General features: G+C 34.6%; 1 protein-coding gene across 1 annotated transcript in view; it reads left to right on the top strand.

Annotated features, from left to right (window-relative positions):
- Positions 1 to 24513, top strand: part of LOC150094942 (calpain-5-like) — a 151250-nt gene that overhangs the window by 53042 nt on the left and 73695 nt on the right. The window contains exons 6-7 of the mRNA XM_090411403.1: positions 16901 to 17100; positions 19753 to 19830. Of these exons, the coding sequence (XP_090267529.1) occupies positions 16901 to 17100; positions 19753 to 19830 (278 nt within the window). The remainder of the gene's footprint in view (positions 1 to 16900; positions 17101 to 19752; positions 19831 to 24513) is intronic.

Genomic DNA, 24513 nt, shown 5'->3' with positions numbered 1-24513 from the left:
GGCTCTTAGTATTCTTGCTATTTGATAAGAAATTGACTTGATGAAAGGTATCACTACAGTAGAAATGTGCTGATGGTGGGATTCTTCTTGTCTGGGGTTGTCATTGTATAGATATTTTTTGATGATGTTTTGAGGATATCCATTTTGTGATAATGTGTTGGCTATTAGTGAGAGTTCATTCTGTGTATCTTCCTCTTCTGATATAAACTTTTTGGCTCTATGTTTCAACATGTGGATAATACTCAGTTTGTGTGACTTGTGATGGTTTTTGTGATTCAAACTGGTAGGTTTGAATAAATGTTTTTATTGTAAAATACTGGTCTGTATTAATAAAATTGTATTTCTATTATAAAACAACCAAAAATGTATAATTTAAATAGTTTAATGAAACACAAAGTTCGGTGCATGGAAAGAGAAAAATGCAGAAAGGCCAAACTTTTGAACCACTTAACGTTCCTTAAACGTTGCAGGGAATTCTCCATCATTCCTAAGTTCCTTATAGTCAGAGGTCATATCAACTCTATATCAGCTAAAAAAATTTATCTACACACACTTCATTGGCGCTTGTTAGAGAAAGGATCCAACACACGAGATACGAACTTAATAAAAGTGATATTAATTGCCGCAAGTTCTTTGATGAAATTTCCAACAACGTAGAATACACCACATGGAATCAATTAGATCAAATGATACAATGCAGTTATGAAAAAACTTTCAAACTTTATAAGGACAAACAAATTAGGAAATTCAATGAACTTTACAAGAAAAAATATCGGACACAAAACAACCTCCCGGATGACAAAGTGATTTTCAATTTGTCAAATCATAGCCGCACAAAAAATGAATCTGATATTCTCAAAAAAGGTTTTAATTTCGCGATTACGCCCAAACACATTCCTAAAATGGATTTTATGTGTGGAATTGAAAAAGGCCTATATCCACTACCAAAAAACGTTGCCAACACTATTAGATTCAAAAGTACAATAATCCTAGCCAAAGCCAAACAACCTGTTCTCAACACGTCTCCTTATGATAGAAAGGCAATCCTCAACTTGAAGAAAAATAAAGATATCATTATTACAAAAGCTGATAAAGGAAATTCTACAGTTATCCTCAACTCTAAAGATTATTATGATAAGTTAAACGTATTACTATCAGACACCTCAACTTATAAAATCCTAGACAGAGACCCCACAATAAAAAATCATAATGAAACAAACCAACTAATCAGAAATTGTAACAATTGGCCAGAAGAAGTGAAGAGAACACTAAAATCCTCACATCCTATCATTCCAAGACTGTATGGGGCACCTAAAATACATAAACAGGATATACCTCTCCGTCCAATAGTTGATGGAAGATCATCACCAACCTACCTTTTGGCAAAGCATCTTGCAAACTTATTAAATAATAAAATAAGATCAACAGAATCCTATATCAAGAATAGTCAACATTTTGTAAATAAACTCCAAGCCATTAAAATTGCACCAACTGACATGCTAGCCAGCCTAGATGTTGTATCCCTTTTCACCAATGTTCCAGCAGAAGAGGTATTAAACATCATCCAAGACCTCTTTCCTCTAGACATCACACAGATGTTTAGACACTGCCTTCAATCTAATTTCTTCAAGGTTAACAACACCATATACCAACAATTAGAAGGCCTAGCAATGGGAAGCCCACTATCACCATCTTGTGCAAACCTTTTCATGGAAAAACTTGAAAAAGATATTCTCTCTGCAATCTCTCCGAGACCATCTACATGGTGGAGATATGTGGATGATACATTCATCATATGTCAAGATAGCTTAGACAACCTAAAATCGTTTGTGGATAAAATCAACTCAATACATAGCAAGATAAAATTCACTCTGGAAGTAGAAAACAACAACCAACTGCATTTTTTAGATATCTTGATAAAAAAACAACCTAACAGTGTCAAATTAACCATTTACAGAAAGCCCACAGATACTGGAAGATATCTTCACTATACTTCAAACCATCACAAGTCACACAAACTGAGTATTATCCACATGTTGAAACATAGAGCCAAAAAGTTTATATCAGAAGAGGAGGATACACAGAATGAACTCTCACTAATAGCCAACACATTATCACAAAATGGATATCCTCAAAACATCATCAAAAAATATCTATACAATGACAACCCCAGACAAGAAGAATCCCACCGTCAGCACATTTCTACTGTAGTGATACCTTTCATCAAGTCAATTTCTTATCAAATAGCAAGAATACTAAGAGCCCACAACATCAGAGTGGTCTTCAAACCAACCACCAACATCAGACAAGTTTTAGGATATCCAAAAGATAAAGTTCCGTTCTACAAATATCCAGGAGTATATTACATTCCCTGCTCCTGTGGTCTTGCCTACATCGGACAAACTTCACGAAGTTTAGAAATTAGACAAAAAGAACATGTTGGTGATGTAAACCACAACAGAAGCATCTCTTCCGGCTTAGCACATCATTTCTGCACATCTAACCACACGATAGATTGGCAAAACAGCTCCATGCCATATCTCGATGACGACTACAGGCATCGTGTATTTAAGGAAGCCACAATAGTGCTAATAACCGGCAGAAACCTCAACAGAAATCAGGGTGTAATTCTAAACAGTTCATGGAAAAACTCGATCCTCTCTCTCAATCATTCTGAACTACAGCTAGCCAGTAATCACATTACAAGTTTACAACAAACACACATGCGTGATAATGAATAAGAACAATAAGTCATCTCTGTCACGCGAAACGTGTAACCATAGATACTAGTTTGGTTTACAACGTTTTTTATGTTCCTTTTAATTTGCATTTACTAACTTTCATATCTCCGTAATGCCTTGAAAAAGCCAGACAGTTTGCTGGCGAAACTGGTAGGTTTGAATAAATGTTTTTATTGTAAAATACTGGTCTGTATTAATAAAATTGTATTTCTATTATAAAACGACCAAAAATGTATAATTTAAATAGCTCATTGACTATGTTATTGTTGATAGTGATGTTTTCTCACTGGTGCAGGACACCAGAGTGTACAGAGGATTTAAAATTGGAAGTGATCACAATTTAGTCTTGAGCAGGATAAAATTGAATTTCATACTAAAAAGAAGAACATGTAAGAAATTTTTAAAGCGAATAAAAGTGGAGCAACTCTCAGATGTAAACTGTAGACTAAAATACACAACCATTAATCAGGGAAAAAAAAAGAATTTGAGAACAGGAACCAAACCATGGAGAGTCAGTGGCAAACCTGAAGAAAACATTCATGGATTCAGCCAGAGAGCCATATGGCGAGGAAGGCTATTCAATTTGCCATCTTTACTAAAAACTGTGCTTAAAGTTAGGTGGCAGATGAATTTCATCGCCTGGTATGAGACCATCACCCTACTTATTAGAGGCCTGAAGTTTCTTTAAAAAGTTTCATGTTTAGTCTCTAGAGCAGGGTGTCCGGTAGCATCCTCTAGCAAGAGGGTTGCAGCAGATGAGCAGCTCTTCTCCATTTCTCTCTGTCTGTTGCCTCCGTCATTCGTAAACCAGTCCATTCCACGATGTCATTGAACCAATCTCTAGTTGGTCTTTCACGTCTTCTCTTCCACACAACTTTCCCGTGTAATATAGTTCTTGTCAGGTGTCTCGAAGAACCTCTCAGAAAATGTCCTGCAAATCTGGTCTTTCTTTGCATAATATTGTTGAGCAATGTTCTTTCCATCCCGACTCTTCTTAAAACTTCTTGATTTGATATTCTCTCTATATAGCTAATCTTTTCCATCTTTCTATAACACCAAATTTCCAATGCATTAATTCTTTCCATATCTCTCTTTTCGAGTGTCCATGACTTGCATCCATAACTTGCAATACTCCAAACTGTTGCTTTAACTATTCCAATTCTAACACCTTTAATATTCTTGTTTATTAAAATTCTCTTCATTTCCATAAATGCCGATTTAGCTTTGCCTGTTCTATTTCTAATGTCCAACTCTGAAGTTCCTTTCTCTGAGATCCATCTACCTAAATATTGAAATCTTTCCACTTCTTCTAAAATCTTTCCTCACATCTTATCTTTAAATTATCTCTTATTTTTCTGCCCATTATCATTATCTTGGTCTTCTTTGTGTTAATCCTTAGTCCATACTCTTTACAAGAGTTTTCAATTCTTTGAACAATTTGTTGTAATCCATTTTCACTTTCTGCCATCACCACTACATCATCTGCATATCTTAAGTTATAATGATTCTTCTATTTATTTTTATTCCTTCTTCTATATCCTCAAGTGCCTCTCTAAGCATCTGTTCACTATAAAGGTTAAACAATAATGGTGATAACTTGCATCCTTGTCTAACTCCTCTCTCTCTCTCTCTCTCCATTTACACATCCTGACACTGTTTATGACCAATATAATCTCTTTAAAATTTCCAAGTCATAAGAGTCAATATCAGTATTTTCTAGAATGTCAAATAGCCTTTTATGTTTCACTGTATCAAATGCCTTTTCAAAAACAACTTTCCACCATGGTTTAGTGTTTTCTCCCCAATAATTCTTAGACAAGTTATAGCCTCTTTGGTTCCTCTGTTGGTTCGGAAGCCAAACTGTTCCTCATTAATTTCTTTTTCTACCTTATTCTTAATTCTCTCTAAAATTATTTGTGCCAAAATTTTTGCTGTGCGAGTTATAAAACATGTTCTAAAATTGTTACAGTTTAAAACTCCTGTCTTTTTTGGAATGGGAATAAAAATTGATCTTCTAAACTCCTCTGGTAATTCTTGGTCCCTCATAAATTCCGTTAATAATTTGCCATAACACTTCCATACCTTTTTCACCTATATTCCTTATAAGTTCTATCTGTATACCATCTATTCCAGGGGATTTTCCTTCTTTCATCTTTTGAATTGCTAGATTCAATTCCTCCCTCATGATGTACAGCCTCTGCCCGCTGTGCTCTTTCATTTGATTTTCTCCTCTTCCTCTGTCTTCATAAAGTTTACTTACATATTCTTCCCATCTCTGTAATATCTTCTCTTTTTCTATCAGAATTTCACCTCTTTCATTCTTGACTGCTCCAGTCTTTTGCATCTTTCTCCTTCCTGTCATCATATGTTTTTATAAACACCTTTTATGTCATTTCTTTCTGCCTTTGCTGTTGTATTTTTACTTATTTCATCTAACCACTCTTCTTTTTTCCTTCTTATCTCTCTTTGTATCTCCCTACTCAAGTCTTTATACTGCTTTTTTTTCTCCTCTGTTTTACTGTTAACTAACTTTCTTTGTGATATTTTCCTCAAAATATTGTCCATCATCCATGGCTTCTTTCTTTTCTCTCTTTCCTCTTCTGTTTTGGCTAAATGTGATTCTGCAGCAGTAATTATGCTTTCCTTCAGAATCTTCCATTTTTCACTTACATCATCACTTTCTTGTATATTTCTCTCATTCATTACTTCTTCTACTTTCTTTGCGAATTCATTCGCCATACTTGGTATCTTCAGCCGCTCCATGTTCCATGATTTGTTCCATTTCCCTGCACTTACCTTTTTTAGATTAATCCTCATCTTAGTTGACAACAATATATGATCTGTATCACAGTGTGCTCCTGGATATGTTGTCACAGGGTTTCCAGACTATGTAAAAATAAATATAAAATTAAAAAATAAGGATATCAAAAAAAATCCATAGACCACCCATGGTACAAATGCAGTATAGGTTTACTTATAACTTTTCATTCATAGCAACCACATAAAAAAAATAAATTTTACTTATTCTGTAGATTCTTCATTGAGAAGGTAGCAAAGTATTCTATGGTCCTGCCTGTTTCCATAGATTTTGTCTTTTTATTTCTGATTTTCATGCCAAATTTGTTATAGTTGTTATTCGGCTTAGTTACAGAATCTGGAAACTTGCATTATATGTTTAGGAATACAATATCTGCATAAAGCAAAGAGCTAACTTTGATATCTTAAATTCTTTAGTAATACCAAGTTAAATGTCACTTTCTTTCATAATGCAATCAATATAGATGATGAATAACAGTAAAGATAATGTGCACCTTTGTGTTACACCTGATTTTGCGCTGAATTAGCTTTGCATTAGGAACACCCCAATTTACATATTCATCATGATATTAAAGTACCATGTGATATCACTAAGATGTTTGTCTACTATAAATAGACACATCTATCCTCTGTATGTAATCAGTAAACGTTTGCCAGTAATGGAGAAACGTGGCAACATAAGCCAATTTAACCGCAGGCAGATAGTTGGAACCCAGAGGGCAGGACTGGATTAACCATGAACAGACATCCAGTAGAAGGGCTCACATTGGTCAGCCACACATGGTTGATCCTGGAGGTGAGCGTTGGGTGTCACGACTTGTATATAAGTAAGGACATGCAACAGTCACGCGGGTCACTCACCAGTACAACAGCAGTGCAGTTTAACCCATTTCCACATGCATCATGCTTCGTCTGGGGGTTCCACAGCCAGAGACCAACAAGGGTACCCATGATAGGTTGGTCGATTGGTAGAGCCTCTGCTACTAATGGCTCATGCAAAAAGTTAAGTAAGTTTGAGCATGGTTAGTAGTTGGAAGGGGTCCAATTATTCGATGCTGTTGGTGCACTCTCTCTCGATGAGTCTTTGGACTCCCTGGAGGTGTCACATAATAATAATGACAGCCAGGCATTGCAAACACCGGCTCACATGGGCCAAGGAACATTGGCAATGGACCCTCGACAAATGGAAGAAGGTTGTCTGGGTGATGACGCCTGTTTCTTGCTGCACCATGATGATGGCCAGGTTTGCATTTGGTGTAAACAGTATGAAGCCCTGAAATTGATACATACTATTATATTTATTGGACCGTGGTTTTGATAAACATTTATACATAATTGTTGACTAGTTTCGCCAGCTGTGTCTGTCTGGCTTTATCAAGACAAGAAAGGTTATACTAATATTAAATGCAAAAACAAAAGAATGCAGTAACGACTTAAAAGACAGTTAAACAAATTGGAGAGCATGCGTAACATCAAACGCATAAAGCGTGAAGGCTTAGTCATTGTCATTAACTATCAGTATGAAGCCCTATCCCCTGGTTGCATAGTTGGGGATTCAACAGGCCTGTGGAGGTGGTGTTATGGTCTGGGAGAGCTTTTTCTCAGTATGCCTTAGGTTCTGTAAGTTATCATCCCACAAACAGTGAATGGTCTACCCCAACCACAGTGCCATCTTTCAACAGGACAATGCACCTTGTCATTGGGATCATACCACTACTGAGTGGTTAGAGCAACAAAACAACAAATTCGCTACATTGCCTTGGCTCCCAAACTCTCTGAACTTTAAACCTAATTGAATGTGCGGGATATGCTAGAACAGGGTGTGAGAACTGCTTATCCTCCTCCTGAACGGAATGAGCGTGAACTGACGGAGTTGCTACAGCAGACATGGGTCGAATTATGCACGAAGGATGTTTGATACCCTTGTGGAATTTGCGAGCCATGATTGCACAGAGAGGTGGATCAACGCATTATTAGGTAGGCATTCCTAATGTAAAGCTACCTCAGTATACATCAAACTATCTTGTATTTCCTTCAATTCTAACTTACAACTTAAATATGAACTATGTATTGCTCTGTATAATGTTCTATTTACCTCATATAATTCTTCTTCTTCCTTTCCAGTAATAGGCCTAGTGGCCTGTTATTGTCTCTTCCCATCTTTTCAAAGACTGTCCTCTATTCCTTCTCCCTTGAGGTTGATATCTCTGTATCTCTCTGGGGAGTTTTCCTTCACTCATTCTTTCTATATGTTATCTCACTCTATAAAGATTGAGATAGAGACATCTTAAATAGATGTCTCTATCTTTTGAAGTCTAGTTGTTATATTCCTTTTGAAGTCTAGTTGTTATTTCTTTTGAAGTCTAGTTGTTATATTCCAGCTGTTTTGCACATGAATCTCATTTCAGAGCTTATCAGTCTTTTCCTATCTGCTTGAGTTATGGTCCAAGCTTCTGAATCGTATGTTAGGATAGGTTTTGCTATTGAGCTATGGATTCTTATTTTTTTTTCTTGTTTATTAAATTTCGATTGAATATTATTATTATTATTATTATTATTATTATTACATGATACCCCCAGGGAGTCCAAAGACTCATGGAAGGAGGGCACCTACCCTACATCTATCTCCAACAGCCGCAACTACCATCATCATCATTGACACTAATACCATCTACGCCGCACCACCACGACCAATAGATTTTCACCCACAATCACAGCAGGATTCGAACCTCCAGCCTTTTGTTGGCTGGAGAGCGGATACGCTAACCACTTGACCAACCAGTCCAGCCATACCTGATTGCAAATATCTGATTGATAATTTTTGTTATTCCTATATAATTGGGTATTTTATGTTGCATGTCTTTCTCTCTTTCATAAGATAAGTGGTAGCCTAGATATTTGAATGTATTAAGTTGTATAATATCATTGTTGATGCAAGTTTTGCTTCTAATTGGGTCTTGGCCTTTAAATGCCATGTCTTTGGTTTTGAAAGTGGAGATTTTCATATTGTTTGTTTTTGCTATTTCATTTAATGAAAAGGCTGCTTGCTGTGGTGAATATTTGTTATCTTCCATCAGAACTTGATTATTGGCGAATAAAATTGTATCGATTGCGGCATAATCATTTATGTGAATGCCAAAAATTGGTTGTTTCCCTCCACTCTCTTATAAAATTATTAATATTGATATTAAAGAGAAGTGGTGATAGACTACATCCCTGTAGGACAACTGCATTTATGTTCTGTGATTAAGATTTTTGTGTGGTTATCTTTATTGTAATTTGGTTATTGTTATATATGTATTGAAAATTGCTTTAATTAACTGGTTAGGAATGTTGTCATCTCTTAAAATTTCTAGTTGCTTATTACAAGTAACTTTTCATAATATTTGGTTAATTTAGTCTTTAAGAGACTTGAATATATTTTATATCCAGTGTTTAAAAGGCTAATGCCTCTATAGTTTTGACATTCATTAATATTTCCTTTTTTTTTTGAAGATGGGGACGATATCATTTTGCCACTTTTCTGCTGATAATTGACCATTTAGGATTTTATTCATGAATTCTAATAGTTTGTATCTAAAGTTGTTTCCAGAGAATTTGAAATGTTCCATATTGATACTATCTTCTGAGCTTCTATGGTTCTTGCATTGTTTAAGTGCTGACTCTAAATTTTCAAAGGTAAAGGATTCTGTTGAATTATTTGCAGATAATGGTTCTGAGAGTGGGTTGTCATTGATTGTCCATAATTCTTTATAGTATTTAAGCCAGTCCTCTAAAGGTATGGTATTGATCTTGATCGATTCTCTAAGGTTATTATTATCCATGTGGCTTATAAATTTATATGTTTGTGTTTGAGGTTTATCAATATTGTTTTCTAAATTGTTAGTGAAATTGTTCTATTGAACTCTATGTCTTTTACATGTTTTGCTTTTTGCTATTGCTCCTTTATGTTTATATTCAATTTCATCCTCTATTTTGTTTATGCTTAACCATTTTTATAGGCCTTTCTTTTTTTTTCATCAATGATTTTCCTGATTTCTGGGTCCTTTATTTTCTTTTCCATTGTTCTTTCATTCCCAAGATTTCTTGGGCTGCATCTTCTAAAATATTGCAGAGATGATTCCACTCTTCATTAATAGATTCATATGAATGTAGTTGCTGTAATTTTGCATTTATTTTTTCTGTGTAATTTTCTTTTATCAGAGTCAGATAATGAGATGATTTTGAACCTAAGTTCTTGGTTGTCTAATGGATACTGGTACTTTTTCCATCTTGTGTGTGTGTGTGGGGGGGGGAATTGTATTGATGTCACACATAATGATCTGATTCAGTTTCAAGACTTCGAAAGACTCTAACATCAAGAATGAAACTACCTATTTTATTATTGTATAGTCAATAATTGATATCCATATAATTGGGATTTATCAATATTGTTTTCTAAAGCCCATATACAATAGTGGTTCCATAAATTTCTGGCCTGACTAACTTTTAGAGGTGACAGGAAGAAAACAACTTTGTTACTTTTCAACATAATCTTTCTTTACTTCAACACACTTTTCACATCTTTGAATTAACATTTCTATGCCCTTGAAAAAATAGTCTGTACTTTTTGTCTGCAAAATGTCCTAAAACTACATCTTTCACGTCATTGTCATCTGCAAATTTTCTTCCTTGAAGGTCTCTCTTCAGTTTTGAGAAGAGGTAGTAGTCACTGAGTTCTAGATCTGGGCTGTAGGGTGGGTGTTCAATCTCCTGGAAGTCACAGTACACTGCGGCCTTTGCAACAATAGCCGTATGGACTGGAGCATTATTGTGAAGCAGGCAAACACCATGATTCAACATTCATTGTCTCTTCTCCTTTATGGTGTTGCACAGTTTGTGCAGGAGTGAAGCATAATATTCTGCATTCATGGTGGTATTCCTTTCCTTGTCAGTCAAGAGAATTTCCTGGAAATCCCAAAAGATTGTTGTCATGATCTTCTCGGTGGTGCTTCGCCTCATTTGCATCACTCCATGGATTCCCTTTTGGAAAGAGGATCATAATAAAGTACCACGGTTTTATTCCTTGTGACAATGGATTCCAGCACTTCTCTCTGATTCCCTTGGCAAAGCTCTATAAACTTGCAGGAACAAATCGCACAATGCTCCTTCTGAATTGAAGAGAGAAGTTGGACACCCATCTTGTACTGACCTTCGTTATGTGAAGCTTCTCTTGAATGATGTGAAAGACAGTTGTTATAGAAAGCCCTAACCTTGCTAAGATTTCTTTGAGCTTCAGCCATCTGCCATTGAGCAGTTCCTCAACAAGAGAGACATTTTCCTCAGTCATCACTTCCACAGGCCAACCATCACGAGGATCATCTTCGATGCTCTCTCTCTCTCCTCTCCCCCTGCCCCTCTTTGATGTCCATTCCTTCATGGTGGAATATGAAAGAGAAGATTCCCCATAAACACCATCCAATAGCTTTTTTAACCCACTTGGAGAAAACCCTTCTTTGGTGGGAAATCACGGTGCGGTACTCAATTTTTAACATTACAGCTACTTAGCATGCCACGTGTTAGTCAAGCAAGTGCCTCCAACTGAATGACACAGGTAGAGAGTTGAAACTGGTACATTAAACTCCCCATAAATGGTTCTCTGTGTCATGCATGGCATTTTAAATTGCACGAATTTTGTGTCAGGCCAGAAACTTTTGGAAACTACCTTGTAATTGTTGTGTTTTAAAGAGATTTTTTTCTGGGCACTTTGTCATATTAGTTTTTCAGATCACAAACAAGTAAGATTATTGCTATATTCCTGTGATTTTTCAGCTATTTCTTGTCATGTGAGAATCTGATCTTGATAGAAAGAAATATGTGATTACTGAGATTAGCAGAGTTAATTTATGGTAATATGGTCTCTTAACAGGTGTTTAATGCTAGAATGGTAGGGAAAAAACCCAGAAGAAGATCAAGATCTAGGTAGATTGATGCATTTAGTAGTGCTTTGCAAACTGCCATATTCAAGATTTAACAAGTATAACAGATAAATTTTAAAAAATATGCCTTAAAAGAATGAAATGTTAGATTGAAATATTAGAAATGTTAGAATTGTCATCCCTTGAGGGTACATATCATGAAACTGATGATGATGATTAAAAAAAATTTAGGAACCTCAGAAATGTAAATTTAATTATATAGTATTAGCATAACATCTAGTATATTTCTTGAGGATACATATCAAGTGATGAAGAAAATTCGTTGAAAACATAGTTAAAGCCAAAAAAAGGGTCAGCAGAACCAGATTTTTACCTAACACATATTCTCTCTCTCCTAAAAATTGTAGGAATATTACATGATCAATATTTAAGTTTTGTATATCTTCATAAGATGAGCAAACTTTACTGGAATTTTAATATGGTACTTACATTTAATTCATCTAGCATTTTAGGTAATGGACATGTAAGTGATTACAGTATTGTAAACCTGACAAATAATCGACCAACTGGAAAGATAATCATTGCTTAATTTCTTGACTTGTGCTAGTTTATCAAAGCATCGATTGAGGGTATACTATGAGGATGATAAAACTTTAATATTTATAGAATATGGATATGGCTGGTAATTGAACACTTGCTTATACACCGTATATGTCGGCATATAAGATGACTCTCAAATACTACAGAAAACCCCTCGAAATCATGGGTCATCTTATACGGCAAATATAAAAAGGGAAGCTAATTTCTTGGATGAACATTTAGGTAATTACAATACATCGTTATATAAGAAAATAGGCAGTGTTTATAAACAAATCAGATTAATTTTTTGTTACATAAATTTATTTAAAATATTACAATAGATGTCAGTCTTAAAAAACAAATAATAATTATTAACCTCAATTTTCATGTTAATTTTCTTCATCATCTGTTGAAAATAGTTCTTCAGATTCATTGTTTAAATGATTGTCATATGGATCCCAGTTCGAATCCAGTGAATTGATTTCGTTTTCATCGTTATCAGTGTCCCACAACTGATCATCTTCCATACCATCCATAAGATTAGAGATCTTATGGATGGTATGGAAGATGATCTTTAAATGATTTTATTTAAAGATCATCTTCCACACTCTTTAAATGATTTTATTACAGTCTCTACTTTTATCTTATTCCACGTTTTGATCACAAAATTGCACAACATATCAAGTGATGTAGTGTGCATAGATCCACCGTTTGTAAATAATTTTTCACCAGTCAACATCCAATTATTCCATTCTTCTCGCATGTTATCTTTAAATGGTTTGTTCAAGCAGACGTCTAGTGGTTGCATTATAGAAGTTAAACCACTTTGTATAACAGCAATTTTTGTGTTTTTTTTTTTTTCTAGATGGCTTTTAATATTCTTAAATGAATGACTACGAAACATATCTCATACTAATAAACTGCATTTCTTCATTATACCACCTGATCACATGTTCCACACATTATTTATACATAATTTCACAACATTTTCATTCATCCATCCTTTTTTGTGAAAATGTACAAAAACATATGAAGGAAATTTTATCTTAGGTTTAGTTATTTAAATTAAGGGATATTACATCCCATATTGTTTCATAGCCAAATAAGAAACTCAAAGATTTCATGCCGAATATAAAAACTATATAAAGTTCAGCAAGTCCAAGCGTGAGCAAATACCTGGATAGTGCAACACTGGGGAAACTCATAGTAAGGGTGGAGCAAGCTACGATCACTGTTCTTGGTATTTACTCATAATGTGAAACCCAGCTCCTAAGAGCTGTATTACTGTTCTACATTATGAGAGAAAGTCACTACTCAGACTGATTTCAACCTTTATTGAGATTTCATCAGTGAGTAGTAATACCAAGTCTGTAGTGAACAGAACTTTACTATAAGAATTGCCAAGAATGTATCCTATTAAATTACTAATTAAATGAAGAGCCAAAGGCTTCAATTCAGCGATGTGAAATTATTTAAGTTAAGGGGTATTACATCCCATGTTGTTTCATAGCCGAATAAGAAACTCAAAGAGTTTCATGCCGAATATAGAACTATGTAAAGTTCGGCAAGTCCAAGCATGAGCAAATACCTGGATAGTGCAACACATAGTTCATCTGGTAGTGCAACACTGGGGCAACTAATAGTAAGGGTGGAGCAAGCTACAATCACTGTTCTTGGTATTTACCCTTAATATGAGTTGCCCCAGTGTTGCACTATCTGTGCAGAAAAATTAAAACCATTTAAACCCAACTATTTCTTGTTTTACGGAAGAGCAATAGTTATCAAAACCATTATTACGCCAATGTACGTGCACACAATTAATATTACTGATGTTAAGGGAACAGAAGAAAATCAGCTTTACAAACCATTCATAGACTTTTTCTGGAATAATAGAAAACACGATGTCAGGAAAGACTATCTAAAATTAAAAAGCATGCAAGGGGGATTCTCACTTCCCAGTTTTAAATGTTTATTTTACGCAAATACCCTTAAAACCATATGGAAGGCTTTTAAAGTCTAACTATGTTTCAGGCAACTTAATTAAATACTTTCTAGGACATTTCCTTCCCTGCTTCGGGATCACGGGTCATGCTGGTCCCTACGTGGAGGTTGTGCCCAACTGGTATTATTCACTTAGTAAACACATAAAAAAATTTAAAACAGAGGGAATAGATATATTAAAATTAAAATCACAAGCAGTATACTGGGAATTTTTCCAGCTTTCCAGATGTGATAAGCCAATTTTAGATACAAATATGGAAATCCTATTCCAAAACATCAGGAATAGCTGGGGACAGCCGTTTCACAGGGATTTAGCATGGCGAATAGCCTATGGACAACTCCCTGTGAAACTGGTAAAGTTCCGCTATAGACCAAGTCTGTGCGACCCCTTCTGTGATATCTACCAGAGCGTGGAAATGGTGGGACACTTCTTTTACTTTTGTTGCCCCCCCCCCCGCCCAACATATCTGGCAAAGACTAAGTACAGTGTTGGGAATTCCGATGCTGACACTGTAGGGTGTCATACATCTGCAATTCCCCCCTCTGGCAGAAAAATCCAAAAATTCATAATTTTTCTGATCAATGTGATCAAGTATCATATCTGGAAAGTCGAAAGCGTAATATACGCAAGAGTCCTAAGCGGGCTCTATTTCTATCTGCCGACGTTTCTAGCCCAAGAAAGGCATCTCTTAGGAGATTACAAATTTGTAAACAAACTGTGCAAACCACCCATAATATGTTTCCTTATACAGAGACAAATAAAACCCCATCTCTTCCTATAAGGTAATCCACAGATCTTACAGTTCAACAAACAGGAAGGTGTCTGTCTGAGAACCCGAGCAGCGAAGGCTTACATCGAGGCGGTGCAGCTCCTCGTGAGCTGCATCACTTGGGCCAGGTTCTCCCACCAAATCTCCATTCTCAGGTGTTTTTTTTTTTCCTCAGTCGCCATTCAAAACAGTGGACCCCATTAATTCGGCGCTAAGTTAATTAGTTAAGTTCAAAAATTCAATCCTATATAACTTAAGTTTAAAATGTTTTCAGTTTTTTTTTTCTTGTAGGAACAGGAGATGTCTACAGACACCTGGTTTAATTTAAGTCACTTTTTTTTATATATAGAGCAATACGTGTTAGGAGATGACATCTTCAGACACCTGGCTTAATCTAGTTTAAGCTATGGGGTAAAGTACGTTTAAATTTTTTTTTTTTTAAGAACAGGTGAGAAGAGTGATGTGTACGGACCGTTTAGCCACAACCTCTTGGTTACATAGCTAAACAGGTTGACTGAGGCCTCTTTATTATCTCTTACTATCATACTCTACCTTTTGTTCTCTTCCCCTCTTATTACCTGCTGACCTTCAGCACTCTTTATACTCCAAAGGCTGATGATGAGAGACATGAACTCCCATTCTTACTCACTGATGAGACCTCAATAAAGGTTGAAACCAGTCTGGGTAGTGACCTTCTCTCATGATGTAGAACAGTAATACAGCTCCTAGTAGCTGGGTTTCACATTATGAGTAAATACCAAGAACAGTGATCAGAGCTTGCTCCACCCTTACTATGAGTTGCCCCAGTGTGGCACTACCAGATGGACTATGTGTTGCACTATCCAGGTATTTGCTCACGCTTGGACTTGCTGAACTTTATATAGTTTCTATATTCGGCATGAAACTCTTTGAGTTTCTTATTTGGCTATGAAACAATATGGGATGTAATATCCCGTAATTTAAATAATTTCACATCGCCGAATTGAAGCCTTTGACTTCATATAATTAATCTTAGGTTTAGTTTTATGTTTGAAGATGATCATTGGTTTTAACTTGGTTCCATCAGCAAAACATGACAACACAACCGTAAACCTTGTTTTTTCATGACCTGTACTTCGAATTAGCACACTCTTACTACCTTTAGATTTCACTTTTTTATTGCTTATCATATCAAAGCTCATAGAAGTTTCATCCATATTTCCAATATTTGACAATAGAAATCTATGTTCTTGTCTCAACTGAATAATAAATTTATAGAAACTGGTAAGTTTGTGGTCAAGATCTGCTAGTAGTATTTGAGCAATTTTCGTTTTTTGTCGTATTACCAGATTTTGTCTATTCATAAAACGATTACGCCATCCTGAAGTAGCTTGAAATTCTATACTTTCATCTAGATTGTCTTGACCATTTTAGTGCATATGCTCTAATCATATTTCTTGTAACAAGATAAACATTTTGCAACGTGATTTTCTAGTTGCGGCCATCGGGATCCCTGTTCTAATCGCACAAAATTTGGCAATTTGTTTAAAATATCTTCTTTCTTCCTCCGTTCCATTACCATCTTCTTTGTTATGTCAAATTATGTTATGTCACAGTTATTAGTTTGCTTTGCCATTTCAATTATCCTTATTTTAAATCGAGCTTCATACTTTCTTAGTTTTGTTGCTGGTTCCATGATTTTAAATGATAACAATTTTAATACTCCTAAAATTTAAAAAAAAATGCAAAATTAATAATTAATTAAAATTGAGGTGGCTAATCACTTTTAATTAGGGTAATTCACATAAATACTAAATCTATGCCATGCAAAAAAATAATGGATATGCATAGATATAAAAATAACGGATGTAACAACAATACCTAACATTGCATTAATACAAGGAAGGAGAAATTGGGGGGGGGGTCATCTTATACAACTGACATAAGCTTAACACCTAAAAATAACCTAAAATTTAGGCCTCGTGTTATACGCCGACGTATACGGTATATCAAAATGCATATTACCAACTTTTTGAAGTTTATATGAATGTGACTTAATCTTGCATCGTATTTTTTTTCTGTTTTCACAACATAGGCCACATGCCAAGAAGAGCAAGAGGTTCGTACAGAAGTTGGTCTTCTTAAGGGACACGCTTACTGCATAACAGCTGTTAGGAAAGTTTATATTGGCAATACAGGCTTAATGTCATTTTTTATTGGAAGAGAGAAGATTTATATGATTCGTTTACGAAATCCATGGGGTAAACATGAATGGTTGGGCCCCTTTAGTGATAAGTAAGTTTTATTCAAGATACCATGTTTTATTGTTATTTTTATTTAAACTACATGGTTATGCCATTTAACTATTCAGTAAAATTTTATTTTTTCCTAACTTTCTTGGCTAATATTTGGATGTTTGATAACTTGACCAGATGATAGTGTCCTGAAAATGACTCTTGTGAGAATCAAAAGATTTATCAAGAAAGGGCACCTTTCAGTGACTCATGCCTAAATAACTATATTATGTGTTTTTTATTACCTTGATAAAGAACCACTCTCATCATCTTATGGCAGCCTGTTCCACACACTCACTGCACACCATGAAAAGTACTTCATATGCTTCTTAAACACATCTTTACTCAGCTTCTGTTCTCCTTCCACTTGACATGAAGCACAAAATCTCACTTGTATCTGTACCATAAGATCCCCTCCCCCCATCATTCTTGCATGTTAACATATCAGATAAATAACAGTGGTTCAAGTACAGAATCCCTGTGGTACACAACTGATCACCTTCTCTTAGACTCAGCACCTCTATACATCACTTTGTGATATTAGTCAGCCACTCTCCTATCCACGTTATAAATCAGTTTTGCATACCCATCATTTTGAGTTTGTATAGTAACCTTGCATATGGAATCTTGGCAAATGCCTTAACAAAATCCAGACATCATGTTATATCCATTCTCCTTATTCAGTTGTGCTGTCCTCTATATAGGATCACATCCAACTTTGGATACAATTCCTAATCAGCCTCTCTAATATCTTGTTGACCACTCTAGAGATATTGAGTTCTCTGTAATTCATTGCATCAGTCCTGGCTCAACCCATGTATAATGGAATTACTTTCTTTCCTTCTATTCATTAAGAATCATGAATATGCTGATACTCAAGTCAAACAGCCAGGTCAGGTCATTTCTTTTGCACATTATTTCAGCAGTTGCCGATATTCTCATCCAGTCCCACTGCCATGTTTGAATTAAGCTCTTGCAATAGCTTTTTTGCTCTACTCACTGATGTTTCTGGCATTAGTGTATATGCATGAAAGCTTGACTGTCATGTTTGATGAGTATTCTGGTAACACTTTAAAGCATAACCCAGTTCAAATAGGAAGATGGAGTTCATTCCTCAACCAGATCTCCACAGTGGTGGTGGGTGGTAGTGGTGCCTTGTGTTGATGGTGGTAGTAGTAGTATTATCGTGTCGTTTCAAGGATTGTGTAAGGAAGACTGGGAGTTGTAGCGGAGTAGTATGCCCTCCCACAAAGTCCTTGGAGGTGTTACATAATAATAATAATATTTTCACATTTTTTTTTCTAAACAAAACTAGTCCTGCCTTTCTTGGAGTTATTCTTGACCTACGGTGGACTTCTGTTTATGTGGGGGGTTAGGTTCTTAGAAGTGCCAGCATAAACAAAAGTTGTGCAAAAAAAAGAAAAGTCATAATGGGAATCAGTGAAATTTGTTCCTGACCAGCAAAAATCAACCTCTCCTCTCTCCCATCACAGAATTACTATTTATCTTTCCATCTGTTTTAACCCAAGAAATTAAACAAACAAACAAAAAACTATTTATTTGTTACTAATGTATTAATTATATTGAAACATAAAATAAAATGCATCCTCTATTCTTATGGTAACCTCCAATATTTCCTCCAAACTTAGTACTTGCATGTCTCTTTAATGCATTTTTTTTTTCAATGTCCCCCCCCCACATACACATCCCCATGATTTACTCTTTAATAATTCATGGATTTTTGATTAGCTATGTTTTGATATATTGTATTTTTACGAATGTTTTTTATTCAAATTATTGTCTTTTGATGGATCATTGTTCAATAAATTATTTTTTGATTAATTGATTTTCGTTGAATTGCTTTTCAGTTGTCATTCAGTTGATTTTTGGTGATTTTCTGACATGCTTTGTTTATGTAATTTGTAATCTGTCATGTGTTGCGTAATTTGGAATCCAAAAAATCTTTCATGGAACTGGTCAAGTGCAGTTTTATTATATGACATTAATAATCCTATCCTTAAAATGTTGCATTTTTTTGGCATTATTTAAAAAAATGCATACTATATAACAGAATGTGAACATTATATATTTACCTTAGTAAATATATACATGTTTTCTATCTGATTTTCAGATACAATTGAGATATTGTTATTTGAATTGCTTTGTGGGAATTTTTATATTTAATATTATGCATGAAAGTTGAAGAATTGATAGGATGTTGATCGCTTGAAGAGGACACAAAGAGAAAGCATAGGTTTTTAATTAGTAAGCTAAACTATATGATTATAAATAATATAGAACTGGGAAAATACTGTGAAATCCTATTACTGCTTTTTTTGCAATGCACTGACTGTTAATTCAGGGACAATGTTAATACATACACACTATTAATGCATTCATACAGTGGAAGTGAATATTTATGTATAAATATATGAAACTAGAATTTGTCACATGCTAACGGTTATTAAATCTGTTCTGTTGTTGTTTTTTTATTGCTTTCAAAGCCTGGATGTAAGTATGTTTTATGAGATCCTTTCCAGTTTTTTTTTTAAAGCTGATCATTTATATTAGTGCTCTTTCCTTTTTTGTGCTTTTCCTACATTTGTTTCAGTTGGTGCTATAGTGAATCGAAATTGACCAAACTTCTTTCCAGTTCACCAGAATGGTCAAAGATATCAAAAAGTGAACAAGAAAAGATGGGACTGACGTTTGAAGAAGATGGAGAATTCTGGTATGTTAGAACTCCAAGAAATGTTATCTTTTAACAGACTATTTAATAAATAAGTAAAAAATAATGTATGAATATCTAATCTACATTTAGTATTATAAATATTTTATTAAACCATAGTTATGAGAAAAAATATTGCCATTGTATTTCTTATATATAAATCACAATTTCAATTTCTCTTTAAGGTTAAAGCCAGATGCAGAAGGAATGCAGAAAACTGATGGCCTCTGACCTCCAGGGTCCATTCTTAACTTTACCATAGTGTGTCTGAATAGTAGATATCCTCTATTGTTAATGAACAAAGATAGGTTGTCCTTATGAATGGCTTACCATATTGTATCATGTATTGGTCTAAAGTACATGATTATGGAGTATAACATAATCAGATATACTGAGGGAGGAATCACCTGATTAAATAACATTCCTGCTAATTTTTGTTTTATTTAATTATTTAAATAATTTTATTTAAAATATTTTAAATTAATTTAAAATTATTTAAATAATTATTTAAAATATTTTCTATTATTTAAACTGCTATATAATAATAATTATTATTATTTGACACCTCTAGGGAGTCCAAAGACTCATTGAGGGAGAGTGTGCCAACATCATCGAATGATTGATCCCTTCCAACTACTAACTGCACTCAAACTTGCTTAACTCTTTGCATGAGCCATTAGCAGAGGCTCTACCAATCGACCAACCTTTACTGACAGGGTGGTTGATTGGTAGACATAATAGCAAGACATTGTAAGGATATTGTCATACTGGCCTGGTTGGCCAAGTATCTGCTCTCCAACCAGTAGGCTTTTGGGTTCAAATCCTGTCATGGGCATGAATGTTTGTGATTGTCTTTAGGTGGAAGATGACTCCCGTCTAAAGACAACATTGCCTGGTACTCTAGTAAGCTGGGAAGAAACAATAATAATAAGTGCCTGCTGGACATCTGCTCAGAACATGGGCTGGTCCTCACTAGCACCATGTTCAGTCATAAAGACATGCAAATTCATGAAGAGAGCATACAAAAGAAAAGTCTTATTGTTTATAATATTATTGATAATAATGTCTTTAGAGTAGTTTAGAATATAGGGAATTTTTAAAATTATCATCAGTTTTGAGCTGAATAAAATGTATATGTCACATTGAAATGAAAATGTTTGAAAAATCTTAAAAAGCTTTTAGATGTGAACTGTATACTCCAATATGCAAATATTACTGGGAAAAAATGAGTGTGAAAACAAGGACTCAAGTCTAGTTACTGATTTACAGAAATCTGAAGAAAGCCAAGGAAGCATGTACTGAACGATAGAATAAGCTCCATCATGAACACAATAAGTTTAAAGAAACAAGGCATGAAAAGATAAATATTATAAAAGTAGTAAAATGTTCTGGAGATTGCTAATAAACTTCAAAATAGAGAAAATAGTAAAAGCAATTAAAAATGATATAAAAATTGAAGAGAAGAAGTATAGCAGTGAAATTTATTCTACCTGGATAGTAGCATGTCAGAGCTTCTCCAAAGATAGCTATACAGTAGGTAATGATCATTATTATTTGTAATGATGAATATTAATGTCATATTGAGTTTGTAATCAATATCATTATAAGTGGTGTTGATTGTAATCATGCAGCTAAGTATACCAAAGCTCAGTTTGTAGTGACAGTGTTTAAGATTGCAACGATCTTAGTCAAATTCTTTGTTTGTAGAACTTGAGGAACTTTATAAAGGCTTCTTAACTGAAGGCAAGTTATCTTTGCCAACATGGTGACAGCAAGTTTCTTATTCTTTCCAGTAAGCTTGGATTTTTTTCCTCTCACAAAATAGAGAAACTAGCTGTAGAATACCTGTAATTTTGACAGACATTGCAGACAATGAGATGATTAAACCACTTTATTTCAACATTAATTTAGTATATGCGAAGTCATGTTACTTAGTTGTAATGGAAATTTAAGGGAAAGTTGAGATGAAAAATGTGCATATGTGGATGGTCAAGCATGTCCAAGGGGGAGCAGTTGAGCCTTGGGAAAAAATTTGCTTTTCTGTATGATGTTTCATGATGCTACAGATAGTGTCAAGTTTAGTCTGAGATCCTTGGGGTTGGTCTATTAAGTAAGGATTTAATGATGTCCATTTTTTGAGAAGGATGATGGACTGATTCTTACTGCATGTAATGGCTTGTGAAAGCAGGTTTATGAACAGTTGTTAATACATCAGATTGGGGGGGGGATGCAAGAGATCAAGGATGCATCCTTTTACTTTTTCCTGGTGAAGTTGATTCATGGGTGTAGGCTGTTAATCTTAGTTAGGACCACAGGTAGATGCTTCAGATTTAGGCCAAATGGCAAAAGCATTATGTTATATAGCCTCAAACTGAGACTGTGTTGTAATAGAAGAGAATTAAGAGTCTTTAAGCTATTCCAAGTAGAAATTGGCTATACCAGGAGAAAGAGGACTCCCAATCTTCAGTTTGTTTGTAGAGTTTGTTTCTACAGGTGAAGTAGTGGAAGTGAATTACAAAGTTGAACAGTTCGACTGTGTCAGACCTATGATAATAACTGGAGAGTGTTGGCAAGAGGGACACTTGCAAATAAGAACTGAATATCAAAATTGACCATGATGTCAGTGGTCTGTAAGGGTAAGTTTTTAATTTTTGTTAGGGATTCTGCTGAATTTTACAAAAGATGCTACAAAAACGATGTTTCATTCCTGGGAATGCTTTAGTTTAGTATCAAAGAAAAGAACCTCAGAAGTTTAATTCTGGCATTAAAAATATATATGTATATAATATAATATAATATAATAAACCAATAGCAAAACCATATTTACCTTTGAAACTTTAGTTTTGAAAATGACCAAGAGCTTACAAGAATATAACTTTCATCATAAATGTAACTTTAGTATCTTCTTTTTCTCTGGTGCATCAATCTGAAGATTGGTTAGTTATAGTAGCATATCATAACATCTTGTCTTGTGACCTCCTTTTTATCTCTTCATAACTCTTAGCAGCAGTTAGAATCATTATGTTATTTATATATGAAATTCTTGGTCTGCCTTGTGGCCTCTTTCCTTCTACAGTCCCCTTTATTATTTCTGTAATCAGTTCCCCCCATGCCTCAGATAGTGTTCAATTAAGCTTTTTTTTCTCTTTTCGATGTGATTCATTAGTGACTGCTCTTCGTGAACTGTATTTAGAACTTCTTCATTACTTTTTCTTTCTGTCCAACTATTTTCATCATCTTTCTCCAGCACCAAAGTTCAAATGCCTCCAACTTTTTGTTGTCTTGTTTTATTAGCATCCAGGCCTCACAACCATATAATGCAATGTTTCATATGTATGTTTTCACTAGCCTTTTTTTGAGGTGGATGCTAAGCCCTTTACTGGTGAAAATGTTTCTTCTATTGTAGAATGCCTTTTTGGCCAAGATTATTCGTGCTTTAATATCTGATTGGTTTCTTGGTTTTTAATATCTTACATGATAAGACTTACTCGTAATTTATAGTTTTGTTTTCTTATAATTAATTTTTAGGCTGTACTGTGTGAAAATTTCCCTCTATCTTTGTCAGGGTGGATTTCAATTTATCTTTGTTATCAGCTATAACTGCTATGTTATCTGCAAACCATAGCTAGTTATCAGTTCCATTTATCTTAATTCCTGTTTCTATTAGTTCTTTCAGTTTATTTATTACATCTTCAGTGTAGAGATTAAACAGTATGGGCGAAAGAGAGCAACCCTGTCTTACAGCTCTACATATTCTTGCTATTGCAGTTTCTGTTTTATTGCTGGCCGTTTCTATTAGGACTTTTTGGTGCTTGTAAAGATTAAATATGAGCCTTCTATCTCACCAATCTACCTTTATTGTTTTTAGGAGATGAAACATTTGGTTCCAGTCCATACTATCGAAGGCTTTCTCAAAGAAAGACTATCAGAGTATTTTGATTCTTCTCAAATCTTCTTTTGATAACTATTCTTAGAGTTAGGATTGCTTCTCCTGTTCCCTGTTGTTTCCTGAATTCAAACTGGTCATTGCCAATATATCTTCAGCATTCTTTGTTAATCTTTTTTGTATAATTTTTAGTAGTATTTTCGAAGCATATGATATTAAGCTTAGTGTTTGATTTTAACATTTGTTTGCGTTATTTACTCTAGGAATGGGTATGGTAGAGCTTTGTGTAAAGTCTTTGGGAATGATCCCCATTTCATATATATCCTTTATGATCTCGAAAAGGTATGACTGAGTTATGTTTCCTGAATATTTTATTAATTCTGAGGCGATGTTATCAATGCCTGGTGCCTTGTTAGCCAACAATTCATTTAGTGCCCATTCAAATTCATCTTTTAATATAGTTAGACCAATTTCTTCAACATCAAGTCTCGTTTCATCTTCTATAGCCTTGGCATCTGGATCGTTTCCATTATATTGATCTCTTATATACTCCTTCCGGCTTTCCGAAATTTCTTCCTTATCTATAAGTATGTTCCCCTGTTTATTTTTGATAATTGTGCTTCTTGTCTTATTTTGCTGGCTTATTCGTTTTATAATGTTATAAGCCTTATCAGTTCTCCCAGTCTTTGTTAAATCTTCTTTTTTTACATTTCTCTATATACCATTGTTCTTTCGCTTCTTTACACTTTCTACTTATCATATTTTTTTATATGTTTATATTTGTCTTTGCTTTCTTCATT

The sequence above is a fragment of the Typopeltis vanoorti genome, chromosome 21 (genome assembly GCF_054136105.1).
Source record: "Typopeltis vanoorti isolate ZY-2024b chromosome 21, IOZ_Tvanoo_1.0, whole genome shotgun sequence".
Taxonomy (NCBI): Eukaryota; Metazoa; Arthropoda; class Arachnida; order Uropygi; family Thelyphonidae; genus Typopeltis; species Typopeltis vanoorti.
The sequence above is the reverse complement of the archived record's forward strand: the minus strand, read 5'-3'. Positions and strand labels throughout refer to the sequence as shown.